This window comes from Spermophilus citellus (genome assembly GCF_964194105.1).
Source record: "Spermophilus citellus genome assembly, chromosome: 8".
Lineage (NCBI taxonomy): Eukaryota > Metazoa > Chordata > Mammalia > Rodentia > Sciuridae > Spermophilus > Spermophilus citellus.
The window spans coordinates 70,184,047-70,209,906 of NC_138189.1; the positions used below are offsets into that span (position 1 = coordinate 70,184,047).

General features: G+C 34.0%; 1 protein-coding gene across 1 annotated transcript in view; it reads left to right on the top strand.

The window, feature by feature from the left end:
• The window catches only part of PTPN13 (protein tyrosine phosphatase non-receptor type 13), a 204,995-nt gene that overhangs the window by 114,257 nt on the left and 64,878 nt on the right, over positions 1 to 25,860 (top strand). Inside the window, exons 10-20 of the mRNA XM_081303163.1 lie at positions 5,371 to 5,593; positions 8,869 to 8,943; positions 9,067 to 9,241; positions 10,406 to 10,559; positions 11,456 to 11,594; positions 12,269 to 12,421; positions 15,452 to 15,634; positions 18,878 to 19,040; positions 22,958 to 23,372; positions 23,517 to 23,611; positions 25,305 to 25,361. Of these exons, the coding sequence (XP_081159289.1) occupies positions 5,371 to 5,593; positions 8,869 to 8,943; positions 9,067 to 9,241; positions 10,406 to 10,559; positions 11,456 to 11,594; positions 12,269 to 12,421; positions 15,452 to 15,634; positions 18,878 to 19,040; positions 22,958 to 23,372; positions 23,517 to 23,611; positions 25,305 to 25,361 (1,832 nt within the window). The remainder of the gene's footprint in view (positions 1 to 5,370; positions 5,594 to 8,868; positions 8,944 to 9,066; positions 9,242 to 10,405; positions 10,560 to 11,455; positions 11,595 to 12,268; positions 12,422 to 15,451; positions 15,635 to 18,877; positions 19,041 to 22,957; positions 23,373 to 23,516; positions 23,612 to 25,304; positions 25,362 to 25,860) is intronic.

Here is a 25,860-nt window from a genome sequence, read left to right on the forward strand (position 1 = left end):
GATTCACAAGTATAAACTAATAGTAGACAAGGTAACCCTTGCCATGTGATTAAAAATAAACTAATCCCAAAAAACCAAAGGCTGAATGTTTTCTCTAATATGTGGATGCTAATTCACAATAAGGGGGTGGGAAGGTGACACTAGAGAAGAATGGAATTACCTTAGATTAGGTAGAGGGAAGCGAAGGGAGGAGAGGGGAAAGAAGGATAGTAGAATGAAACAGACATTATTACTTTACGTATGTGACTGCATGACTAATGTGACTCTACAACATGTACACTCAGAAAAATGAAAAATCATATCCCATCTGTGTATGACATATTAAAGTGCATAAATGCATTCTACTATCCTGTAGAACTAATTAAAATAAATATTTTTTTTAAAAAAGAAGCAATATACCTACTGTCATGTAATCAACTAATTAGAACAAATTAAAAAAGAAGCAATAAAAAAACAGGTAATCCACAGTTTTTAGTTTAAGTAATTAAATTCACTGCACTAAATTATCCCTTAATTATGTACCAGTACTTATTAAATTTATTTATTTTTATTTTGTTTTGTGTACCTTTTTAAAAAAAAATAGCCTATAATAGTTCGTTGCAATGGCACATACAAGGCCAGGTGTAGCAAAGTAGCAAGGCCCAAAGCAACTTAGTGAGACCCTGTCTCAAAATAAAAAAATTTAAAAGGCTAGCAATGTAGTCTGGTGATAAAGCACCCCTGAATTCAATCTCTAGTACCCGCCCCCCCCCCAAAGTCTTATTTCCTTTGAGAAAAGCTCTCATAAGTATTTACCTAAAGCAATATTATGCTTGGATAATAGCATTTTTATATTCCTGTTGTGTTAAACTCATTTTGATGATTTTTGAACTAAGAGGCAGGAAACAAAGATTTGTACTTGATATCTTGATATTCTACTACCCCCACCCTTTTTATTTATTTATCTATTTTTTGGTGGCACTGAGAATTGAAACCATGCATGGTAGGCAAATGATCTGCCACTGATCTACATCCTAAGCCCTTTTATTTTGAGATAGGACCTCACCAAGTTGTCTAGCTTAACTTTGAACTTAGGATTCTCCTGCACCATTCTCCTGAGAGGCTGTATTTAAGGTGTGTGCCACCATGCCCAACTGGTATTACACATTTTCTTAATGAAACAAAAGCATTTGGGGATGAACAGACATTAAAAAGTCTATACTGAGGAGCTGGGGATGTGGCACGTGCCTGGCATGCATGAGGCACTGGGTTCAATCCTCAGCACCACATAAAAATAAAATAAAGATATTGTGTCCACCTAAAACAAAAAAAAAGTCTACACTGAATTGCACAAAGCTCAGTGTTGAGAAATATTTTTTTTTTTTTAAAGAATCTACTCTTTTCTATTTCTGACTTGGAGAAAACTTACAAATAGTATTATGGCCCTTTTAGCTAGATTGTAAGTAGGAGGAATAGAGATGATAACTGGAAAAATTATTGAAAATTATGTGTTCATGATTTGCTTTTCATTTGTCAAAGATATATCCCTTCAAATCAAAATTAAATCATTTTGTATTTTATTTTTCTTAATAAAGAACCTCAGAAGTGTCAAGGTTATAAAAGAATCTTAGTTTTGACCATTTCCAGACTTTATTTAAGAAAACCTTAACATTAAGGCTACCTTAGCTTGTCAGTTTCATGTTTTAAAGATAAGCTCTCTTTTGTTTCATGACTTATGGGGAAAACCCATAGGGTGTTCATAGCATCTGAGTTAGATTGAGCTCTAGGTAAAAGAAAACTGTCTCCAAGGCAAGTGGATTGGGGGTTGTGTGTATATGTGTGTTGTTTTGTGCCAGTTGCTGAACTCTACTTCTTTGAACTAATTTCATACTTTTCCTGCCCCAAAATGTACACCATTAACTAAAATGCTGTCTAAATTTCTTATGCAAGTGCATAATTTACTGAATGTGTACAAAGGTTCTGATAAATATCCTCAACATGCTGGTGCACAAGCGGGAGCTCCTGTTTTGTTCTTGAGGTCACATATCTGTAAGATCTACAAACAGTACTGTATTTATATGAGTTGCATGTTTCCCTTTTTAAAAAAATTCCATTCCCTTTAGCTAGAAAGAAATGGCAAAACAGATTCAGACAGTGTTATTGGCTTCTATCAAGGAGTTGGGGGTGTGGGGGGAGATTAGCAGGAAATTATGAGTCAGATGCCGCAGAATGAGAAAATTTTGGATTCCAAGTTATCAAAAGTGTCTTTCAGTGACCCAAAAAGATATTTAAAGCTGTTTCCAAAGAACATCTCTAAGCCTTTTTATGTGTTAACGTTTGAAGTACAATTTATATGTAGAACATTCCCACTGCTCTGTGCCTATTTACTTGTTGAGGTAACTTTTATCCTGATTTCAAATAACCTAGTTATTCATTCTACACTGAAACTGATTTTCTCGATTTTGGGGGTTGTTTGTTTTTGTTGTTGTTTTTCGTATCTCAAATATTTCAGTCCTTATGAAAACTTCTACCAGATATTCTGTTGGAAGAGATAAAATGATAATCATTTTTACTAACTGTGAGTAGCTCTGGTATAAAATAATTTGAGAAGCCAATATTTTTATACAAATACCATGTTTGAATTAAAATATATGAATTCCAGTTTTTATTATTATTTTTGGCCCCCAAGTTTGGGTGAACCATAGGAGTATACTCAGTCATTCACTCAGCAATAATTATCCAGCACTCACCACACACTAGATTGTTTTAGGTGCTGAAGTTGTAAACAACACAGAAAAACTCCTTCAGAGAGATGTTTCAGAGGTGAGAGATAACCAATAAACCATAAAAGTCATAAATCTCTGTCATTTAGTAATAGTTACTTTGAAGAAACATAAAGTAGACAAATGGAATAGGAAATGTATTATTCCCTATATTTTGCATAAATGGTATAATCAGAGAACATCTCTCTTAAGGGGTGGCTGAATAGAAAGCTGAAGTACAGAAGTGATCCGTGCAGATACTAGCAGGAAGAATGTTCATGACAAAAGGAATAGCAAGTACAGAGGCGCTAAGATATGGGATATGTATTACACATTAAAGGAATAGCAAAAAGGGCAGTGTGAGTACAACAGAGTACATGAAGGACATTGTAACCAAGGAGGGTAACCAAGGACTCAGGACCCTGCTCAGATCAGGCTACAGAAGCTAAATTGAGTACTTTAGCTGTTGCTCCAAGTATAATAGGAAGCCATTGATTAAAAATATGAAGGGCCATGATCTAATTTACAGTATAAAGGGATTACTCTGCAGAATAGACTGTAGGAGTAAATGACCTGTCCAGAGACATTTATATCAATTTGAGATGAATATAATACAGATTTGGTTGTTAGTGATGATGAAAAGTCAGATATGGATATTTTCCAGGTTCTGACTTCAGGATTTGCTGCTCAATTAGATATAGAATGTATAAGAAAGAAAAAACATGAATGGTGCCAAGTTACGTCCCAAGTGATTAGTAAATGATTGAAAAATGGATAGATGTAGGAGAAAGTATCAAGAATTTGGTTTTAGAAATGTTAGTTTAAGGTGTATATTAACATCCATGTAGAACACTCTCACTGATTTTTATTTCAAGTAAAAGTGAGGAAAAGTCATCAGTTGAGAGAGGAAGAAGAGAATATTGGAGCTTTGGAATAAAAGAGACAAAACAAGATATAAAAAACTCTAAGAAAATGAGTCATCAAGGTATGATCAGGGCACAAGAGATCAGTCAACTTGGTGGTGCAGTTACATGAGTATTGAGGTTGTATTCCAATGAGTGATTTTTAACGTTGAACATAAAAGGAAGAGAAAGGTAATAGCCTTTAAAATAGATAGAAGAAAGTGGTATGATTAGTGAGTTAAAATTATTGATTAGAGTCCATGAGTTATTTGAAGAAGGTTATTAGATGGGCTGTACTATAAACATCATGGGACACAAGACATAGGAAACCTTGGAGGTGGCATGTTTATTTTTAATAGCCAGCATGACCATAGGAGTAGGTTGCCAGCTGAGATGGGAAAGAGGCCAGAATGTCGGAAGACTTCTAAATCTATTTATCACCACCAAGAATAATGATAGGACTAGTGATTGAGAAAAAGACTGAGTCAGGCACTTCAGTCTTTGATTAATAAGGGGGAATAGCTAATAACGCAATAAATATCTAGACAGCAGAGTAGTGGATGTTATAATTCCACAATATGCACCTGGGGGGAGCTGGCACCATTGGAGGAAGAGTCAACAAAGGTATGGAAGCTGAAATAAGAATTCAGGAGACTCTCTTTCCACTTCAAAGTCTCAATTTTTTTTAGGCCTATAAGAATTAAACAGGGGAACTACAGGGGAGGCAATCTTCAGAGTATGCTGGACTTTTCAGAGAAGAGGTGGAAGACATAGATCTAACCCAATAAGACAGCATTATAGCAATGCATTAAATTACAACTGAGTGTTCCTGTCTGCTATAATCTGTTTCTACCCACAGAATATTTCTGACACCAAGTATGTGGGTTTTTCTTCACTCAGCAACCAGTTCTCCAACTCTGCAGACACTAGCTGAGTTCTTACAGTTTAATTCAACCTCAACACTATGTCCTTGGTGTTGGCATATGATCTCACAAGTTAAAAGCTCAGCTCACAGCCCCCTGGGCTTTCTCTACTTCTAACTGACCAGCTGTAAATCTGGGATTTCCACAGCCACCTTCTCAGGTTTGATAATTTGCTAGAATTACTGAGGGGCTTTTTGGAGATTTCATTAAATAGGGCATGACTGATTATTAACTTGGTCTTCAGGACATCTCCTTTCCCAAGAGGCTGATGGGAGCTGGGACTGAAAGTTCTAGGTTTCTAATTGAGGCTTGCCCTTTGGGGAGACCAACCCTCACCTGAAGCTATCTGGGATCCCACAGAGAATTTCTTGTTAGAATAAAAGATGCTTCATCACCGAGGAGGGATTTAAGAGCTCTGTGTTAGAAACCAAAGATGATCCTATCACCCAGGAAATTATGAGGATTTTAGAAGGTCTATGACAAGAACCAGAGTCAAAGACCAAATATTACAACAAAAGATTCTGTGATCATCCCAGACCCTAAGGAAATCACAAAGGATTTAAGAGTACTTTGTCAGGAAGCAGACTCTCTTCTCTGTGTGTGTGTACACACACACACACACACACACACACACACACAACCACACATATGTCACGCTATGTAGCGCAGAGATTATTCCAAGATGAAAACGATAAAATTTGTTTAAATTCTTGATACTTTACTTAATGTGAATTTTTTTTCCCCATTAGCCTTAAAACAAATATTTTCTTCCCATTACTTTTTTTTCTTCTCTCTTCTGTGTAGCAGACAATATGAAACACCCCTTGAAGGCAACTTAATTAATCAAGAGATCATGTTAAAACGGCAAGAAGAAGAAATGATGCAGCTGCAGGCCAGAATGGCCCTTAGACAGTCTCGATTGAGCCTGTATCCAGGAGACACAATCAAAGCTTCCATGCTAGACATCACCAGGGATCCATTAAGAGAAATTGCCCTAGAAACAGCCATGACCCAGAGAAAACTGAGGGTATGTTGATTCTCAGGTTACTGTGTCTAAACTTGCTCTCAGAGAACTGTTAGGGAAAGTGCTTCAAAAATTGCTATGTGATACATCCCATGCTTTTATAATTATGTCAAAATGGATTCCAATGTCATATGTAACTGAAAAAGAAAAAAGAAAAAAATCGCTAATAGGTAACATTTAAAAGTTTCTTGTGCATAAAATTGACCTTCCTTATTAGTTTCCATTGGGATTACTAATTTTGGCAATATTTCGTTTTGGTCAAAAGATAACCACATTAGCTGCAAGCATCCTGCATCCTCACATTAAAATGTCCAAAGGAAGGAGGGAGCAAGTCTGCATCTAATATCTCATTGGGGTGATTTTTTAAAAGTGTATATATATTCTTCAATTTGGGGTAGTTTTCTTTAAACATATGCCCTTAAATATATTTTTATCAACATGAGCTCAAAATGAACATTGTCTTCTTTTCTCATATAATATTGTGGACATTTTATAACTTTTTAGTGCTATGAAGTACCCTATCATGTGTCTTTACTGGGTGTTATAATTTCTTGAATACATTTCCAATTATTGGACATTTAAAATGTTTCTAACTTGTCATTGCTGTGTTTATAACCCTATGGCTAAATCTTTGTAGATAACTTCCTTCAAGTAGAATAGCCAAATCAATCAATCACCAATTTGATGAGTAAGGTAGTATCTCATTTGTATGTAGTTTTAAAAATAATTCTTTAAAAGAAAACTAAATATTAATAAAGGTGATATAGTTAATAATGAATTTTTAAGAAAAATTTACTAAGAAAATATGTTACTGTATTCTATTTTTTGGTTTTTAATTTTCTTTCTTTCTTTTTTTTTTTTTTTGTTGATTGCTTCAAAAATTCATCATTTTTTTCCCCAAAGAATTATCTTAGCACATTTAAGTTGATAGAATTCAAATTTTCTTTATAGTATTCTAAGGAGTAGAAATAATATTGGGTGGTAAAAATCACTTTGAATTACAAATTAGAAAACTTTAATTATATTCTGTATCTGTTATAAGACTTTATATAAAATTTTAAACTTCTTTTTGCCTCATTGTTCTACTTTATAGTTTTTTTTTTTCACCCCCCCCCCTTCAGTTCTGGGAAATGAATTCAGAGCCTTGTACATACTAGACAAGGATTCTTACACTGAACTACATCCAGCCCTAATTTTTTTTTTTGGGGGGGGGAGGGGAATGTGGAATTTCAATTGTAATTTAAGACATTGCCTAATTTTAAAGTTTTTAGGTTCCAATAGATATAATTGAATTTAAGCCAAAAGGAAGGCTTTATTAATTTATCATTATGACCAATATCTATGTTAAAACTAGGTAATAATTAGGGTACCATATGAATAGTTTGGGCTTCCAATATATAATTCAGTCAGCATCATATAGGGCACACACATATACATAGCTTTTTCCTAAACTATGGTTTTAGAGAAGTAATTTAGAGCTTTGGTTCATTTGGTGTAATTCAGAAATTATAGATTGTGTTTTTACAGTATGCCACTATTGTGTATTATCTAAAAATTTTAGGCAATCGATTTCTCATTATTTTGAAGCAAACATATCTTCACCAGAAGCACACTGTATCAATGATTAGATACTTTGAACTACTGGTTATTAAAAGACCACATAGTGTTTTTACTCTGAAAAGATCACAGGTTATATTTTTGAGGCAGAATAGGAGTACTAGTGTGTAGAAGAATAACTTCACAATTGAATTAGTATTCTTTCCCAAAACATACATTTCATTTTTTTTCTATTCACCTTTTGGTACAAATACATTTTAACTAGCTTATACCCTCTTACCCTAGTTGATCTTTACTAGATGCTGTTTCCCATGGCAGACCATTTTCATTTTTTCTACTGTTTCTGTTCTTTAAAGTGTATACTAATGTTCCCGTGACTATCAATGATCCCTTAATGTTAAACTTTTACTTAAATTGTATGTGTCACATGTTCCACATGGTTAATTGGACAGAATTCCCACACCAGGCAACCAAATGAGCTGTAAAACAAAATGCAAAGAAGAAACCAAGACAAACAAAACTCTCGGAAGCTCCATTAGTTCAGACAAATGCATATATACACACATACACCTCCTGTATTCAACCTCAAGGCCCTGCTTTCCTTTAGCCTTTTGCCTCAGACATAATCTTTCAGACTATTTTCAGTTCTGCTCCCACCTGGAATTTAACTTTTTTATCTCCTAAATCAGTGTTCCCCTCCTGGCTAAAGTCCTGGATATATAAGAAAAGAAAAGAAACAGTAGATTGAGTTCAGAGTATAGGCTCCACTCTCCCCATTCCTTTGAGTCCCCCCATTTCTTAAGATATTTTCTTGTTGGGAGCATCTGTGTGGGCCAGAGACTATGTGATCTCCATATTGTCCTTAGTTGTCACTATTTAAAACAAATAAGTACAGCATTGCAAGGTTCCAATAACATGATTAAGATATGGATGATAGATAGTTTTTGTAGTCACAAGATAGATGTTTATTAACTTTGACACATTGGATGTAGATTAAATATCACTCTCTAAAACAATGAGATTCTCTTCACTCACTTCATAGATTAACAATATTAAACTAATTTAAAAAATTTTTTTGTTAGTTATAGATGAACACAATACCTTTATTTTATTTATTTATTTTTATGCAGTGCTGAGGATCAAGCCCAGTGCCTCACATGTTCTAGGCCAGTGCTGAGCCTCAACCCCAGCCCCAATATTAAACTGAATCTTTACATGAGCTTGATAACTTTATATTGCTTCAATAATTAAAATTACATTTATTTTTATTAATTTATTGTGGCATGGGGGATCAAACTTAGGGCCTTAAGCATGATAAGGATGTAGTACTCTATCACTGAGTGACACTTCCAGACCAAGCTTACTTAAAAAAAAAAAAAAAAAAAAAAAAGACTCTGAATCTATCTGAAGGCCAAATAATGAAAACCAGTTAAATAAATAAATAAATAAATAAATAAATAAATAAATAAATAAATAAATAAGTAAAATAAAAACCTGGGCATTTTATGACATTCCTGGTAGAAAACAAACATGAGGGAAATTGAAATTTTGTGTAAGGAGGCCTGTCTCGTTCCAGCATGCTTTCACTGAAAGTCTCCACGTTTGTTTTATATCATCTAGTTCTAATGTAGTGCCTTTATATGTAATTTATTAAGATTTTTTTCAAGGAAAGAGCTAGAATAAATGGTCAAAATCATTGATTCTACTTATGTGATTTGCAGAACTTCTTTGGCCCTGAGTTTGTGAAAATGACAATTGAACCATACATATCTTTGGATTTGCCACGGTCTATCCTTGTAAGTAATAAAACCAATTCTGGTCACTCTTAGGAAATAATTTGAGCAATTCTGTTTTAAAAGTTGGTTTAAATACTTATAATATTTACTTTAATAAATGCCATTTACTTTTCTCAATTGTAGAACAAGAAAGGGAAGAATGAGGATAACCGGAGAAAAGTAAACATAATGCTTCTGAACGGACAGAGATTGGAACTGACCTGTGATACCAAAACTATATGTAAAGATGTGTTTGATATGGTTGTAGCCCATATTGGCTTAGTGGAGCATCATTTGTTTGCTCTGGCTACCCTTAAAGGTACCAATACATTTTAAATTCAGAGTACAGAGTGAAAACTTGGCAACAAGCTGTCTTTCTGTACCTATAATGCCTCACTTTATTTTGGGAAATATTAACTTAATGAACAAATCAGCACTGAGAAGTAGAAGTGCTATCTTTGTATAAATTTAGTGGGTTTTTTTTTTTTTTTTAATTTTGGGTTGTGTTTTTTTAAACAGTCTTGCTGTGTTGCTCAGTCTCAAACTCCTGGGTTCACACAGTCCTTTCACCTCAGCCTCTCTAGCAGCTGGGGTTATAGACATGTGCCACCAAACTTGATAAAAATAAAATAAAATATAAAATTTTGCTGTTACATTTCAGGACCATTTCATAACTGTTAACTGCATGTATTTGTGTGTTTATATGTGGGGGCGGCGCTAAACATTCTGTACAAATTAAATATTGTTGACTAACCCTTTTAGTTAGAGTCCATAATGGTTAAATGATGACATTAAAATAAAAAATAAAGCGATGGTTTTCATTCTTCCAAGGTTTCAGATGGTAGTTCAATAATAATAAAGAGCTAGTATTTGTTGAAGTAATGCCATGTATTACTTGCCCTACCAAGTGTTTTATATTCATTTTGTCATCTGATCCTTACAACATTCCTATAAGCAGTAACTGGCATTGTCCTTACCTTACAAGGGAGAAAAGTGATATCCAGAAAGGAAAATGATGTTTTCAATATTACACAGGTAGTAAATGGTGTGACCAGGAGTTGATCCAGGTCTGTCTTTAGAAGCCACTATTTAAAAAAAAAAAAAAAAATTGAACTGTATTGCCAAGTATAGTGGTGCGTGCTTGTAATCCCAGCAACTTGAGAGACTGAGGCTGGAGGATCACAAGTTCAAGGCTAGTCTCAGCAACTTAATGGGACACTCCGTGTTTCACAGTAAAAAATAAGGTCTGGGAAAGTAGCTCAGTAGTAAAGTGCCCCTGGGTTCAACTCCAGTAACAAAACAAAACAAAAAAAGAACCGTACTTCCTCTACCCATATGTAGTGCCTTAGAGCTCCCTGCCATGCTTTATAACAGTCTTGTTTTATTCTTGTCTAATACTATTTTGTGCAAGTCAGACTGAAAAATGAAGAAATCAAAGAGAAACTTTTCATTTAATCTGAACATTTTTTTCATTCTGTTTTAGATAATGAGTATTTCTTTGTTGAATCTGATTTAAAATTAACCAAAGTGGCCCCAGAGGGATGGAAAGAAGAACCAAAGAAAAAGAGTAAAGCCATTGTTAATTTCACTTTGTTTTTCCGAATTAAATTTTTCATGGATGATGTTAGTCTGATACAGTGAGTACACAAGGGTTTCTCGTTTGCTCCTTTTGGCCCCTGCTATTTTGACTCTTTAGCTTACTGATACTGAATTGATTCTGATCATTGATGATTTCTAATTTTTTGTAAAACAAGCAGCAGAGGTCCTCCCTTTCCGTGGTTTTGTTTCCACAATTTCAGTTACCCATGGTGAACCATGATCAGAAAATATTAAATGAAATCCAGAAATAAACAATTGATACATTTTAAATCGTACGCCCTTCTGAGTAACATAATGAAGACTTGTGCCAACTTGCTTTGCCCTGCACAGGGTGTGAATCATGCCTTTGTCTAGTGTATCCACACTGTATGCTCCACCTGCCTTTTAGCCACTTAGTGGCTACCTTGGTGATCAGATCAGCTATTGTGGCATCTCAGTACTTGTGTTCAGGCAACCTTTATTTAATAGTGGCCCTAAAACATAAGTATAGAGATGCTGGCAATTTGGACATGCCAAAGAGAAGTTGCACAGTGCTTCCTTTAAATAAAAGATGAAAGGTCTCAAGAAAGGAAAAAAATTTCATAAGCTGATGTTGCTAATATATACAGTAAGTTATTGTTGTTAATCTCTTACTGTGCCTAGTTTATAAATTAAATTCCATCATAGCCATGTATATTTAAGAAAAAACAGCATATGTAAGGTCTCGTATTATATATGGTTTCAGGTATCCACTGGGGTCTTAGAACATATCCCCTATAGAAAAGGATCTTCATTATTTCCTTCAACATGGTTTATTTAGTTCTTGTGCCTTTTAATAGCTTAATAGCAGACTTAATAATAAACTATCTGAGAAATAAATTTCTATTCCTGTAATAAAAAATTACCCCAAGATTCAAGATCAAATGCCAAGCTGTTCCTGTTTATTTTCTTTCAGACACACTCTCACCTGTCATCAGTATTACCTTCAGCTGCGCAAAGACATTTTGGAGGAGAGGATGCACTGCGACGATGAGACTGCCTTATTGCTGGCGTCCTTGGCTCTCCAGGCTGAGTATGGGGATTACCAACCAGAGGTAGGATTTATTGTTTTCTCCAAAACCGTTTTTGTATTGGTGTTCTTATTCTTAGCATAATTAAAGACTAAGCCTGGTTGAAATGATTGATGTTTAGATCCAAAGACTTAAGAGACTAGTTTGGTGCCTAGTTCCCCAACTATATTAATGATAAACAATTGTGCAACTGGGATTTAAAATTATTCTGTCTTTGAATTGAAGGATATGTAGCACTTAATCCTTTCCCCACGTTCTAACTAATAGAGACTAAATAGAGGAGTTATTATTGAAATATAGATTAAAGGGATCTTTTTGTCTTCAGCATGGATTTACGCAGTGAGGGCTGGCACATAGCAGGGTTCTTAGATGTTCAGAGCCTCATATTCCTAAATGTGAACCATATAAGAGCCTGTGTCACTAGATCAATGTCCTTCACAGCATTAATGCTTAACTATCATGGCATGGGGCCTTTGAATGCCTCTCTCCTAAAGTTGCCAGTGAGTTCAGTTAGTCTCCCTCACTCAATAGAAAAGAAATACTGATGCACTTCCTCTAAAAATCATTCCCCAGAGAGAAAATTAGAAATAGAAATATTCCATGTACTAGCCAAGGCAAGAACGTTACAATAAGAGGAAGAGGGTTCACTCCAGTGAAAAGCAAATAGAACCACTTACAAAACCAGTCTTCTTTCCTAGGTTCATGGTGTGTCTTACTTTAGACTGGAACATTATTTGCCTGCCAGAGTGATGGAGAAACTTGATTTATCATATATTAAAGAAGAGTTACCCAAACTGCATAATACCTATGTGGGAGCTTCTGAAAAAGAGACAGAGTTAGAATTTTTAAAGGTAAGCATACAGGACTACAAATGATAAATACTGCAACTCTTTCAAAAAATCAGCAAGGGGTATTGGAGGATACACATCTAAAACCTTAGGTACCATTAACTGATACTGCACATAATCCTATCTCACTTATTACTGACTGAAACTGTGGTGTTTGAATTCTTGCTTTATAAAAGAGAGAACTAAAGTTCCAAGAGGACATTCCCAAAGTCAGTAGCTACTGTAGATGCAAAATTACTATTTGAATCTGTATCTGGCTTTGAATTCTGCTTTTTTCCTATCCAATTCTCTCAAAATCAAAGTACATTATAAAGAAGAAACCATTGAATTTGTTGACTAAATCTGAGAGGCAAGTTCATACTCATTCTAGAATTGTTTTGTTTTTTCTAATAAGCCTAAAATTCAGTTAACATCATTTTTAAAACTCTCTCTCCCCTAAAAGGTCACTAATTAATATAGGGGTAGAGTCAGAAAAATTGGCTTTGGTTTGAGTTCTGCCAAGTTTCCTATGAGACAAATAGTAAGGCATTTGTGATCAAGAAAGATAATACCATACAAGCTTCCAATGCAAATAGCGAATGTGTTTTGTTGATAAAAAGAAACTTTGAAAACGTTCTCCTGTTTCAGCTCCCTAGGATGTACAGTATGCCTTCTATTTGCTGATCCAAATTTTAGAGAGCCAAGTTTCTCAAACCTACAAAAATCTATGAAGGTGCTTCATTCACAGAACTATACCACCTTTAAACTAGGATTCATGGTAAGAAAGCCAAGGTGGTTTGTTTTGTTTAAGTCCACATTTAAAGATAGTAGTGCATTTTATATTTGTAGGATATAAATTATCAAATTATATTTTTACCAACAAAGAAGGCCAGTGGGCCCAGTAAAAAGAATTTGCCCTGGGATTTGTAGGCAGATAGTCTTGCATTTCAATTCTTGTTTCAACTAGCCTGGTGACCTTGGACAATATATTCAACCTCTCTGAGTTTCAGTTTTCTTCCTGTAAATAGCATGCCTAATGCATATTATGTTACCCTACTCTTTTTGATAATATATCCTGCTACTCCTTTTCTCTTTAGCATCTTTCTAAATTTTTTAGGTTATTAACACAACCTTAAAAGGTTAGTGTTCTGCTTTATATCACCTTGTCTTTGAAAGACATTGGTATCTTTTTGCTAATCTACTTTGTTGAGGTATAATTTACATAACATCAAATGTATCACTTTTCAGTGTTTCCACGAGTTTCCAAAAATATATACAGTAGAGCAACCACCTCTGCAGTCACGATAAAGAACAGTTTACAAATTATGCTATGTATGTATATGAATATACCACAGTGAATTCCACCTTTATGTTTATCTATGAAGCATCAGTTAAAAAAAAATAGTAAGCAAACAGAAGGAAGACCAGTAGAGTAAAGGAAGGAGAATGGTTGAGAAATGGAGATTGTAATGGAGCAAATTATATTCCATGCACATTTGATTATGTCAAATGAACCACACTATTATGTATAACTCTAATGCACTAATAAAATATTTAAAAAAATAAAAAGAAAAAGGTTTGCCAAACCATGGCCTACCAATTTTGTAAATAAAGTTTTATTAGAACTTGGCCATGCTCATTGTTTACACATTGTCTATATATCTACTTTCACAATACCAACAACAGAGTTGAGTAGTTAAACAGCAGCAAGCTTGCAGCCCATAAAGCCTAAAATATTCATTGCCTGGCTCTTTACAGAGAAAAATGTTCCAAACACTGATGAGACCTATTTCCAATACATACAAAACAGTTCCTTGCTTTCTGTCACAGTGAGTTCTCGTCCACCAGACCTATTCCCTGGCAACTACTGTCTGCTATTACCCTAGTTTTTTCATTTCTCTAATTGCATATTTAAAAAAAAAAATCTTACTTATGCAGTCTTTTGTTTCTGGCTTTTTAACTTCAAGTAATACTTTTGATATTCATCCATTGTGTGGTATGTATCATTAGGTGGTTTTTTCTTTCCTTTATTTTTATGTGGTGCTGAGGATCGAACCCAGTGTTTCATATATGCTAGGCGAACACTCTACCACTGAGCCACAACTTTAGCCCATTAGTTGTTTTTTTTTTTTTTAATTAATATTCCTGAGTAGTTTACCTTTGTGCAGAATTAAAATTTGTTTATTCTTTCCTTAGTGGTTCTAAACATCCCAATACGTATTTTTGTGTGAACATAGTTTTTATTTCTCTTGAGTGAATACCCAACAGTAGCATTGCTAGGACCTATTGGAAGTATGTTTTACTTTGTTAAAAACTGTCAAACTGTTCTCCAAAATGGCTGTACAATTTTGTAGTCTTCCTCCCAGCAGTATATGAGAATTCAGTTGTTCCTTGTTCTCAATAACACTTGGAATTTTTAGTGTTTTTCATTTTAGTCCTAGAAATAAGTGAGTAGTAGTATATCATTATAGGTTCTATATGTCTCTAATTTATACTGAGCATCTTTTTGTTTTTATTTGCCATTTATATCTTATTTGTTATGTGTCTAATAAAAACCTCTTGCCCATTTTTCTCTCTGGTTTGATGTCTCCTTATTGCTAAAAGCACATGTTCTTTATGTTCTGAATACAATTCCTTTGTCAGATATGTGTTTTATGTATATTTATTTCTCATGTTGCTGAGGGGATTTTTTTGGTTTTGTTTTTTATGATGCTAAGGATCAAACCCAGTAAAGTTTTAATTTATCAATTTTTTTCTCCTATGATTCATGTTTTTCCTGTCCCATCTAAGAAATCTTTGCCTAACCCAAGGTTACAAATATTTTCCAAGACTTACACATTTAGTTCCTGTATTTAGGCCTGTGATCCACGTTAGATTAATTTTCATATATCTGGTGAATAAGTGTTGAGATTTATTTTTTGAAATGTGGATCCAAATTATTCCAGCAATATTTGTTGAAAACTATCTTTTTCACCTTAAACTACATTGGCACAAGTACAACTTCTATATTTTTATGTCTCCATTTATCAAAGTAGTCTTATATTGTTCCAACAGGTCTGCCAAAGATTAACAGAATATGGAGTTCATTTTCACCGAGTGCACCCTGAGAAAAAGTCACAAACAGGAATATTGCTTGGAGTTTGTTCTAAAGGTGTCCTTGTGTTCGAAGTTCACAATGGAATTCGTACATTGGTCCTTCGTTTTCCATGGAGGGAAACCAAGAAAATTTCTTTTTCTGTATGTACCTTTTAACCTGTTTTTATTATATTTTAAAATGAATGTTGCCAATTCCAATGTAACACGTTAACTTTAAGTAAACTTTAGACTCTACCATTTAGTCAGGCTACCATATCTTAATACTATTTAACTCTTTCTTCTTAGTTGTAGGAAGTATTACTGAGATTTTATTTGTTTCTTGTTTTCACAGGAGGTGATTTTTCAAAGCTTAAGACACATTCCTAGCTGGTTATAGGCTCAATTAACTTTTTAGTTAAATTACAACCAAGTTGGATTCTCTGTTAAGTCAAACTTATTTGAGTCATAACTTCTCATATGGAGAAACTCCCCACATGTTTTAAAGATACATAATTAGATTAATCCCCATAAACCTTTTGTAGCTCAAGATTGGATCCCTTATAGTATGAATTTTAAAGGTCCAGAGATTTGTTGGATTTTATAAACTAGTCCTATGACTTTCTGCAGTGATATGTTTTAGTGTCTTCTTTCTTTGAAGTTCGAAAAGTGATTCTTAGAAAAACGTTTATGGAGGAAAGTGAGCTCTAAAAGCACATTTTGATATTGAACACAGTGTATCTGAACATTCAGTGCTACTAGCTCACCCCAGAAGTGAATAAAAAAGTATATACATTTGGGTATTTATTTTTTTAATGTTATTCAGGGATTACTGACAACTTTAGATGTTATCTGGGCTGAAATGTATTCTTATGAGGAGTTCAAGATATCAAGGTCATGGTGGACTCTGGATAATATTCAATGTAAGGACCTTTGAAATCAGTTCTAGACCTAATGGTTAATTGATTTATTTTCCGTGAAATCCAGAGGTGCCACTAAGATTTCTAGATAATAATTTGTTCTCTCAGGAAAGCCCAGACCACCAATTTACCTCCCTGAATGGAACTTCTTGCAGAGCACGTATCTGAAGGAAACCTTAGACTGGTTAAATACAGTTCTAATTTGGATCAGTTTTCAAGAGGCAATAATCAAATCATCATATAACATTCAGCTTTATATCATTTGCCAAGCTATCACAGCAGCCCATATATATAGAACCCTATATATAGCCATGATGAGCTCATTTTTAAAGATCTGTGACAGTGTAGAATAGAACACACTCTCATGTAAACTCTGCCTGTATGTAACAATACTCATTGATCCTGAAGTTCTTTCTCTAACATAGAACTCTATTTTTAACTCTCCTCTTTTTCTTCTACTGACTTCTATTTCTGTGGGAATATCGAAAAGTCATCCTTTGGCCTTCTCATCTCTCAGTTCCTTCAGGCACAATTTTTATCCATTCCATCAATTAATTCTTAGAACCAAATATTTTTCTAATTTGTTTCAAACCACATTTTACTTAGATATTAAATCATCTATAATAATACTTTTCCTAATTATTTTGGACCTTTTAACCTATATTTGGTGATACTTTTTTGTCCTACGCCCCTTGTTACCTTTGGGTGTTTTATAATAGATACCAGTTGTATAGCTCTTTTGACTGGTAGACTAAGGAGATTCTGTCATTTATATTAATGCTTCAGTCTGTGAGAGAGCTTTTCAGTGATGGAATTCACTGTCCTTGCAAATTACTTGACAGTAGTTAATAGGTGTGTTTGTTAGGAAATAAAGTTCCCTAACTATTTGAAAAGTTACTAGTCATATTTTGGATAATCAAGATATTAATTTTTTGTTATTATGTCTTTAATGCAGCTCTATCACTTGCTCATTTCCATTTTTAACGATTGGCAACAATATCTAGATAGTATTTTAACAGTGTTCCTTTGTTTTTATTGCATTTATTATAACCTATTTTTATAGCTGAATTGTATTTTTGACAAAAGGTACTAGTTTTCTGTTTAAATTTGGGATATAAAGTCTCTTTAATGTGAATATACATGAGAAAAGTAAATTTTAAAATTTATAAATAGCTGGGTGCAGTGGCACACACCTGTAATCCCAGTGTCTGGGGAGGCTGGGACAGGAGAATCACAAGTTCACAGCCAGCCTCAGCAACTTAAGGAGGCTCCAACAACTTAGTGAGACCCCATCTCTAAATAAAATATTAAAAGAGGTGAGGATGTGGCTCAGTGGTTAAGCACCCCTGGGTTCAATCCCTAATACACTTCCCCTGCCCCCCAAAAAAGTATAAATAAGTAAGCCAGAAATTATAATTGGTGTTTGGGTAATATTCTGTCATTATATCTTTTGTAATCCTATTAAATTTGATTTTTCTGTGCCTGTTTTTTTAATTTGAAATAAAGATAAGGGACATGAAATAGAATAATTTGAACAGAGGTAAGAGCTTTAGTAGAATCTAACTGTATTGAACTAATTCTCTAAAGAACTAATCTTAGATTCCTGGCATGTTGAATGCTCATTTTTGAAGGCATATGGATTACCTGAAAGGTTACAAACTTTGGAAAGCACTCCTACACAAAAGACATTCATTTCTTAAAATGTCAGGGAAATAAAACTGATTTGTCATTTTTCTACTTTCCCTGAATTAGGTAAGAATTGCCATCTCTAAATATCAAAGCATTTCATCTCTCAACCCAGCAGTTATGTTATCCAGTACCATTTCATTGCCACATTTTCTTTAACTTCCCATGTATTCTAGTCCAGCCTTCATGACATCCAGATTCTACCTAACTAAATCACAGCTGTTGCTGTTGTATATTAATTTTAAAAAACAATTCTTATTGAACTTCAGTTTCTTTACCCAATGGAGCAAAACACTTATCTCTTGTCATTTTTTAATTTAAACAATCTCAATATTTGTAAGCATAGCCATCAACTCAAAATGTTGATTAAAAATATCATTAAAAGAAACTGTTCTTGGGGCTGGGGATGTGGCTCAAGCAGTATTGCGCTCGCCTGGAATGCGTGCGGCCCGGGTTCAATCCTCAGCACCACATACAAACAAAGATGTTGTGTCCGCTGAAAACTAAATAAATAAATAAATAAATATTAAAATTCTCTCTCTCTCTCTCTCTTAAAAAAAAAAAAAAGAAAAAGAAAAACTGTTTCTCTTGCTGATGGCTATAATTTCTGAAATAATATTAATTTATTTCCTGAATTTGTTTATAATAATATAGGATTATATTTATATTAGATATAGGTCAAGGAATACCCATGCCTCATAATGGGAAGTATGAATAATATCTCTTCTTATAAACTATATTTTGGCAAATAAGAATCATAGGAAAGCATCCTAACTTTGAACACCTCTGATTAATATTGTAGAAAAAGAAAATCACGTTGCAAAATACATCAGATGGGATAAAACATGCCTTCCAGACAGACAACAGTAAGGTATGCCAGTATCTGCTGCACCTTTGCTCTTCCCAGCATAAGTTCCAGCTACAGATGAGAGCAAGACAGAACAACCAGGATGCCCATGATATTGGTAAGAAAAAGCTCATAGTTTCAGGAGATTCCAGGGCATATGCTTGACTTTTACTGCAAATTTTAGAACTGCCATGTTTAGGATTGAAAACTTGTAAGGCATATATATCTGTTAAATGACTAAATCAAAAGTATAAAGGTATTACAAATGAAGCCAAGATTTCAGCTTTATGTTCGTTTTGAAAAACAGCACCCCCAGGTAAGTCAAGGAAAACCTGTTGAAATGTCTATTTTGTGCTTAGCAATAAGCTATTTAATGTAAATGTTATTGAAAAGTTTGGGCCGTGTTTTCAACCCACAGAACAATTCCACATTATTTGGGAAGATTTAGACCAGCATGCATGAAACAATAATACACAGTAAGGTTCAAGATTTTAAGATTATATCATTCAGACTCTGTGATCCATATTACAGAGAAGAGGTTGATCAGAAGCTAGAAGACTGGACAGGTGGCACTTAACTGTATTTCAAGGAGAAAATAATTAAAGTTGTTTGGGGATAAATTGAAGGATAAAGGAAAGAACATGGGAAACAAAGCAGGGGACAAGGGGAGTATACACTCAGAATAGTGAAGAAACAGACATACGGTTTGTGGTGGCAGATTTAAAACCTGTCAGTTTTACTTGAGTGCATCCCTATTAGGAGGCTGAGATGAATAACTACAGAACCAAATATAAATTGTCAGGGAAGTGGTTGCAGATTTTGAAATATTTGCATATATATATGAGATTGGGAATATGTCCCAAATCTAAATATAAGACTGATTTCTGTCTCATACACTTTACACAATAGCCTCAAAGGTGATTTTATACAGTATTTTTAGTATACCTATGTTTCAACTATTATCTTTCACATGAGATTAGGTATTGACTTTTCTACTTGTAGCATAATCTCAGTACACCATAAGTTTCAGAGCTTGGAACATTTTGATTATTATAATCGTAGTACCTATATAATAAGGTCATTGCAAAGTAGAAATCAATTCATGTATGTAGAGCACTTTAAAAGTGCCCAGCAAACCAGGCTGGGGATGAAGCTCAGTGGCCAAGTGTTTGCTTAGCTTAAATGAAGATCCTCAGCACCAAAATAAAGAGAAGGGGACAAAAAAGTGTCCAGCAGAGTGAAGTAAGGATTCAGTAAATATTCATTATTATTTTTATCATATCATCATCAAACTTGTTTTACCACTACTAACCTTTACTACTTTACTGTTGGGTAGTAGTTATAGTAACAGTATAATCTGCAACAGAAGGAGATGCTGCTACTATAGTTCTGTGTACTGCTCTGCTGTGTACCACATACCATATAGCAGTAACAGCAGTAGTAGATGAATGATCTTAGGAAAGTAACTGAATTTTTAGATATTTATTTTTTTAATCCATGAAGGGGAAATGCTCTTCATATCTCACAGATTAGCCCCTAGGAACAAAACAGCTATCCATCCTTAAACTCAGATGGTAAAAGCACTTTAAGATGGTATTATCTCTATGTTCTCACAGATTTCTGTAAACCTTCAAAGGAACTATTTCCTACTTGGAATTGGGATAGAATTAGCTATCTACCTATTTAGCTGTCCATACCAAACAAGTGAAATTACTGATATAATCCCTAGGAGACTGATAAGCTTAAAAAAAAAAAAATTGTGCTACTTCCTTAATGTGGTAGTATACTATGCTATAAAAGACCTTAGAGGCCATTAAAAATTTCCAAAATTTTACTAATGAGGGAATTAATTCCAAGAAGAGAGTATTTCACTTAACCTCAAATAGTAAGAAGTCAAACTAGGGTGGAATGCTGGTCTCTTAGTTCCTAATGCAGCACTCTTACTATTACAAATAAGTAATTTGCATGAAAATAAATCTTAAAAGAATCACTTTCTGAGCACTTACTATTTGTAAGTGGTATGTACTATGGAATAACAGAAGAAATGAAGTCTCTTTCCTCAAAAGAGCATAAGTTGACAATATAGAGAAATACAAAATGATGTAAGAGACTGGACTTAGAAACAAAGTAGAAAGTATGCATTGCAGACTGAGTGTGGAACTAGCAAACTTTTTGAGTTAAAATTTGGAACATTGGTATTAAGATACAGGTTCATTCTGTTGTCCTTCCCGATACTGATGATCCATGTTGGAGTTCTTTCCAGTTGGAAGGCAGTGGGAGAGATGAGATAAGTAGTTGGTTTATGCTCCTATCCCATGAATATGTATACTGTTTTATGCTCTATCCAAGAGTAGGTTATGAATGGCTTTGAATATCCATAATCCCTGGTATGTTAACAAAATCTAAACTGAACTGGTTGCCCTTATTATTACAAAAGTTTGGTCTATATTTTCCTTAAAAATGAAGAATTCTTTTGAATGTAAAGGCATTTCCTGTAATTGAATCTGAATAAGGCTTCATTTTTCTTCTTTGATAAAGGCTGCTGTCAAATTAAAAGACAATAGAAATAATGTTATCTGCTTTAACAAAATTCCACATTTTAAGTTAAAGATGATTATGGTAATTTTTAAACTAAAAGTCTTTTTCTAAGGTCTTATTTTAACCTGATGTCTACTTCTACTTTAGAAGAAAGAACATTGAATTTTCCTGGTGACAATGAGACATGTTTATTTAAACTACATTTCAATGCATAGATATTAAAAATCTTCAATGTTTTTCAACCTTTTTTCTGAGATGAAATATTATGAATCTTCTTAGAAATTAGAAGATAGGTGAAACAGTTTAAAGATCGAAGTCACTAATCATTTGACATTTTTCTTTTAAAAGAAAATTTTCCCAGCTGTTTTACATAGTGGTCAAGGTTATTCTAAATAGAGTGCAACACAGGGTGGTTACTTTCCAGAAGGAAACAGCCAGTGCCTTGTGGTGTGGTTTAATTCATGAACAACTAAATGGTGAAATTTTATGCTCCTAGTCCATTATTTACAGATGATGCAATGTTTTTGTTAACAATCTTTAATGTTAAAATACTGCTATGATATTGGTTCCTACTGAATAGAATAGCCAAGCACCCATTCTCTAGTATTTCTAAATTTAGAATGTAAAAGATGATTTGGGATGTGTCTTTAGCAGTGAAAGGAGCTTAAGCATTAAGAGATTCCCAGCTCACTGATCATGTTAATTTACAGATACCAAAAGAGAGAAGATTAGTACCATTTTATTCTCCTGTGGCTCTCATACCTCAATTAAATCATGAGGTCAGCAAGGTGGAAAGGTGGGAATTGGCACAGTAGTGAAATAACAACAACAACAACAAAATTGTGCCTTAAAATCTTTTTTTTTTTTTTTTTCTGGTAACAGCATCATTGAGCTATAAAGTACAAAAATATATAATTATAAAGTGTATGATTCAATGGTTTTTACTACATTCACAGTGGCACGCCATCACCACAATCTGCCTTAAGCTTTAAAAAAATACAATAAAGGAGAGCTTTTTCTCTGGGTACAACTTTCCTCTGTGCAGCTTCTTTTTCAGGCATGTCCGCCCATCCAGGTTTCATCTTTCCCTCTCCCCATCCTTGGTTTTCTGATACTTTAGCAGAAATGCTACTAAAGTTGAAGAATTCTCTTTTAAATGCCACTCTCATTTCCAAATGAGAGTTATAAGAAATTGGGGTCAGCATGAGCAAGTCTAAACTGCAAACATTTTTGGATCTAAGAATTATGAGATGAAGTATAAAACATTGAATAGGCTATGGCTGAGCAATAAATAAAAGGATGGAGAGATGGTATGAAAACCATAATCTTCAAACTTCCTTTTAAAAACCCTTGATTGCCACATTGTGAGAACTATCTATCTATGCTGGCAATCAAAACGGTTAAAAACTGCATGCTATATTTTGCTTATTAAAATAACTCTTCTCACCGAGGTACTGCAATGTTTCCATCGTGTAAAGCAATCCTATTTCCTTGTAGAGAGAGCTTCGTTTAGGAGCCTGAATCTCCAAGCAGAGTCCGTTAGAGGATTTAATATGGGACGTGCAATCAGCACTGGCAGTCTGGCCAGCAGCACCTTGAACAAACTTGCCGTTCGACCTTTATCAGTTCAAGCTGAGATTCTGAAGAGGCTATCCTGCTCAGAGCTGTCGCTTTACCAGCCATTGCAGAACAATTCAAAAGAGAAGAGTGACAAAGCTTCATGGGAGGAAAAACCTAGAGGGATGAGTAAATCATACCATGATCTCAGTCAGGCTTCTCTCTATCCTCTTCGGAAAAATGTCATTGTTAACATGGAATCCCCACCTCAGACCATTGTGGAGTTAGCGGGAAAACCCTTTCACCAGATGGCAAGATCTGATACAGAATCTTTGGCAGGATTCACAAAACTTAAGTAAGAACATGATTTAACTAACCCAAACTACATATTTATAAATTCTACATTTCATACATTTGTTTTTGTTTAGACATTTTATTATTTTCACCATATTTTTTTTACATTGACACTTCCCCTCCTACCTTCCTTTTCCCTCTTTAGTTCGAGGTCTGTTGCAAGTTTAAATAGAAGCCCTGAAAGGAGGAAACATGAATCAGACTCAGCCACTGAAGACCCTGGTCAAGCATATGTCATAGGTCAGCATGAACAAGCTTACCTTCTTTCTCCCATACCTCATGCTCATAGTGAAGTGAACAGGATCAAGAAATTGTTTTGGGTTCCATACACTAATTGCCAAAACAGTGACTATATAGTTAAAATTTACCAAATAAAATTTAAAATTGATTGAACACAAAATTGCTTCATGGCACTGACTATTACTTAGCTTCCTCTTGGTCACATTAGTCATGACAGTTATACCAAGAGAACCCAGTTTGTGCCTTGCTTTGGATTACCTTTCCTTGGCTTTGCATCACAAGCCTGTGTGAGTGGAATCTGATACTACTGCATTTTTTCAAAATGTTTATTTAGGCTGCTTTCAGCTTCGCATGAATGGAATTGTCTCTAAAAAAACTTAATTTTTTTAAAGATTTTTTTTAAGATGGACACAATATCTTTATTTAGTTTATTTATTTTTATGTGGTTCTGAGGATGGAACCCAGTGCCTCACATGTGCGAGGCAAAAAACTTAAAATAATTTTATGAAATGTGCAGTGGTTGATAGGTGGAAATTCTTGTTGATTTTAAGTTTCTTCAAATTTCCCAGCTAGCTTTTAAGGACCTGTTAATTATTTAAATGTAGAAGTTATGTATTTATGTGGATGCATGTGTGTACACATATACCACCAAATATATTCTCAAATCTATTACATATTACCTTATAAGTTACATAGTTCAGAATGCCTTTGCCTCATGTGTTTTTGAAGGGGAATGCAGCGAAGTCAATCTTTCAGAGGAGTTGGTATTTAAGCACAGAGATCAGAACTACTATTCAAAAAATATGAAGCAGCTCAACAGAAAGAAAGGAAACAAGGATACCCACTTCAATTATTTCACCAAAATACTAGTACTTAATTCTCCTTGGACCCAGTATTTAGCCTAAATGACCCAGAGTTAAATGTAGTTTTGGTTTTTGTTTTGTTTTTGTTTTTGTAATTGGAATAGAGCATATTAATGAAGTCAGAAAAAAAATTATGTTATAGTTGATGAATATTTTGGGGGAAGCAACCTTAATAATGTAGACATCCACAACTTTCAGAGATTATACTATCATTTTTAAGTTGAATCCGTTAAAAAATTAAAGTAGATGAAAGACAGGATTTAATTCTATAGGTAACTCTGTTGTTGAAAACAGTATAAAAAGAATCCTTTAGGAAAAAATTTCAGAATATTTTCACATATAATGAGATTTCTGAGATTCTAAACTATTTCTATTAGGAAGGCTTCATCCTACATAAATTTTTCACATATATCAGGCAAGTAGTAGTATTGTATAGAAAAATACAGATAAACTGAAACATGTATAAAAGTAAAATTTATTTTCTGCATTTGTTTTTTATTTAAATCATTCTTATTGAATATTTAATTTTCTTTTAACATGTGGACAAATGCTTTTAAAACTTAATTTCATCATTTCATATTTGACATATCAAAATGTCACTGTCAGAAACAACACAGTTGTGTTTAAATTTATTCTGCAAAACAAGTTAACATGCTTAACTACTACTTAAAAATAGTAAGTATGCCCATTGTGGGAAGACATTTTTGTCAGTGTACATAAAAATGTTGCTGCCTTAATGTTTTACTGATTTTTATGAATTTGTCACAAGAAATTACTTCTTTAGTATCTGACCATTTTAAAAATGTCTAATAATTTAATTTATACCACAGGAATGAGTATGCATAGTTCTGGAAATTCTTCATCCCAAGTACCCTTAAAAGAAAATGGTAGGTTTACAAAATGTTTTTCCCCTCATTTTTATTATATCCTTTCTCTTTTCTTATGCCCTATCTGATAGACTTGGATTTAACAATGGAGATTTCTTTAGTTCTTTGCCAAGGATTTAGGCCTTAAATTGGAGTTAAAGGACATTTTTGTATTTTTCGCATCTTAGTTTTGTAATGGGACCTTGGTTTAGGCTACTGCTGATGAAGTAAATGCATAACAAATTGGAGATAAGAACACTAAAGTAGTATTTCAAGTGGGAGATAATTTTGGATAAAAAGTTTTAACTGAGGCAGTTATTTTAAAAGGATGCTTGAACTGAATCTTCAAAGGAGGATTTGCTCAGCCAGAACAGTGGAGATAAGCATTCCAGAGCAAGGGCACAGCATGATTAGAAAGACATAGAAACAGGATTAAAAATACCAGATTCTGGAACCAGCCAGGGTCTCAGTAGGGAGGCATGTGATGGTTGGGGCAAAGCTTGAGAACTAAGTAGGAACC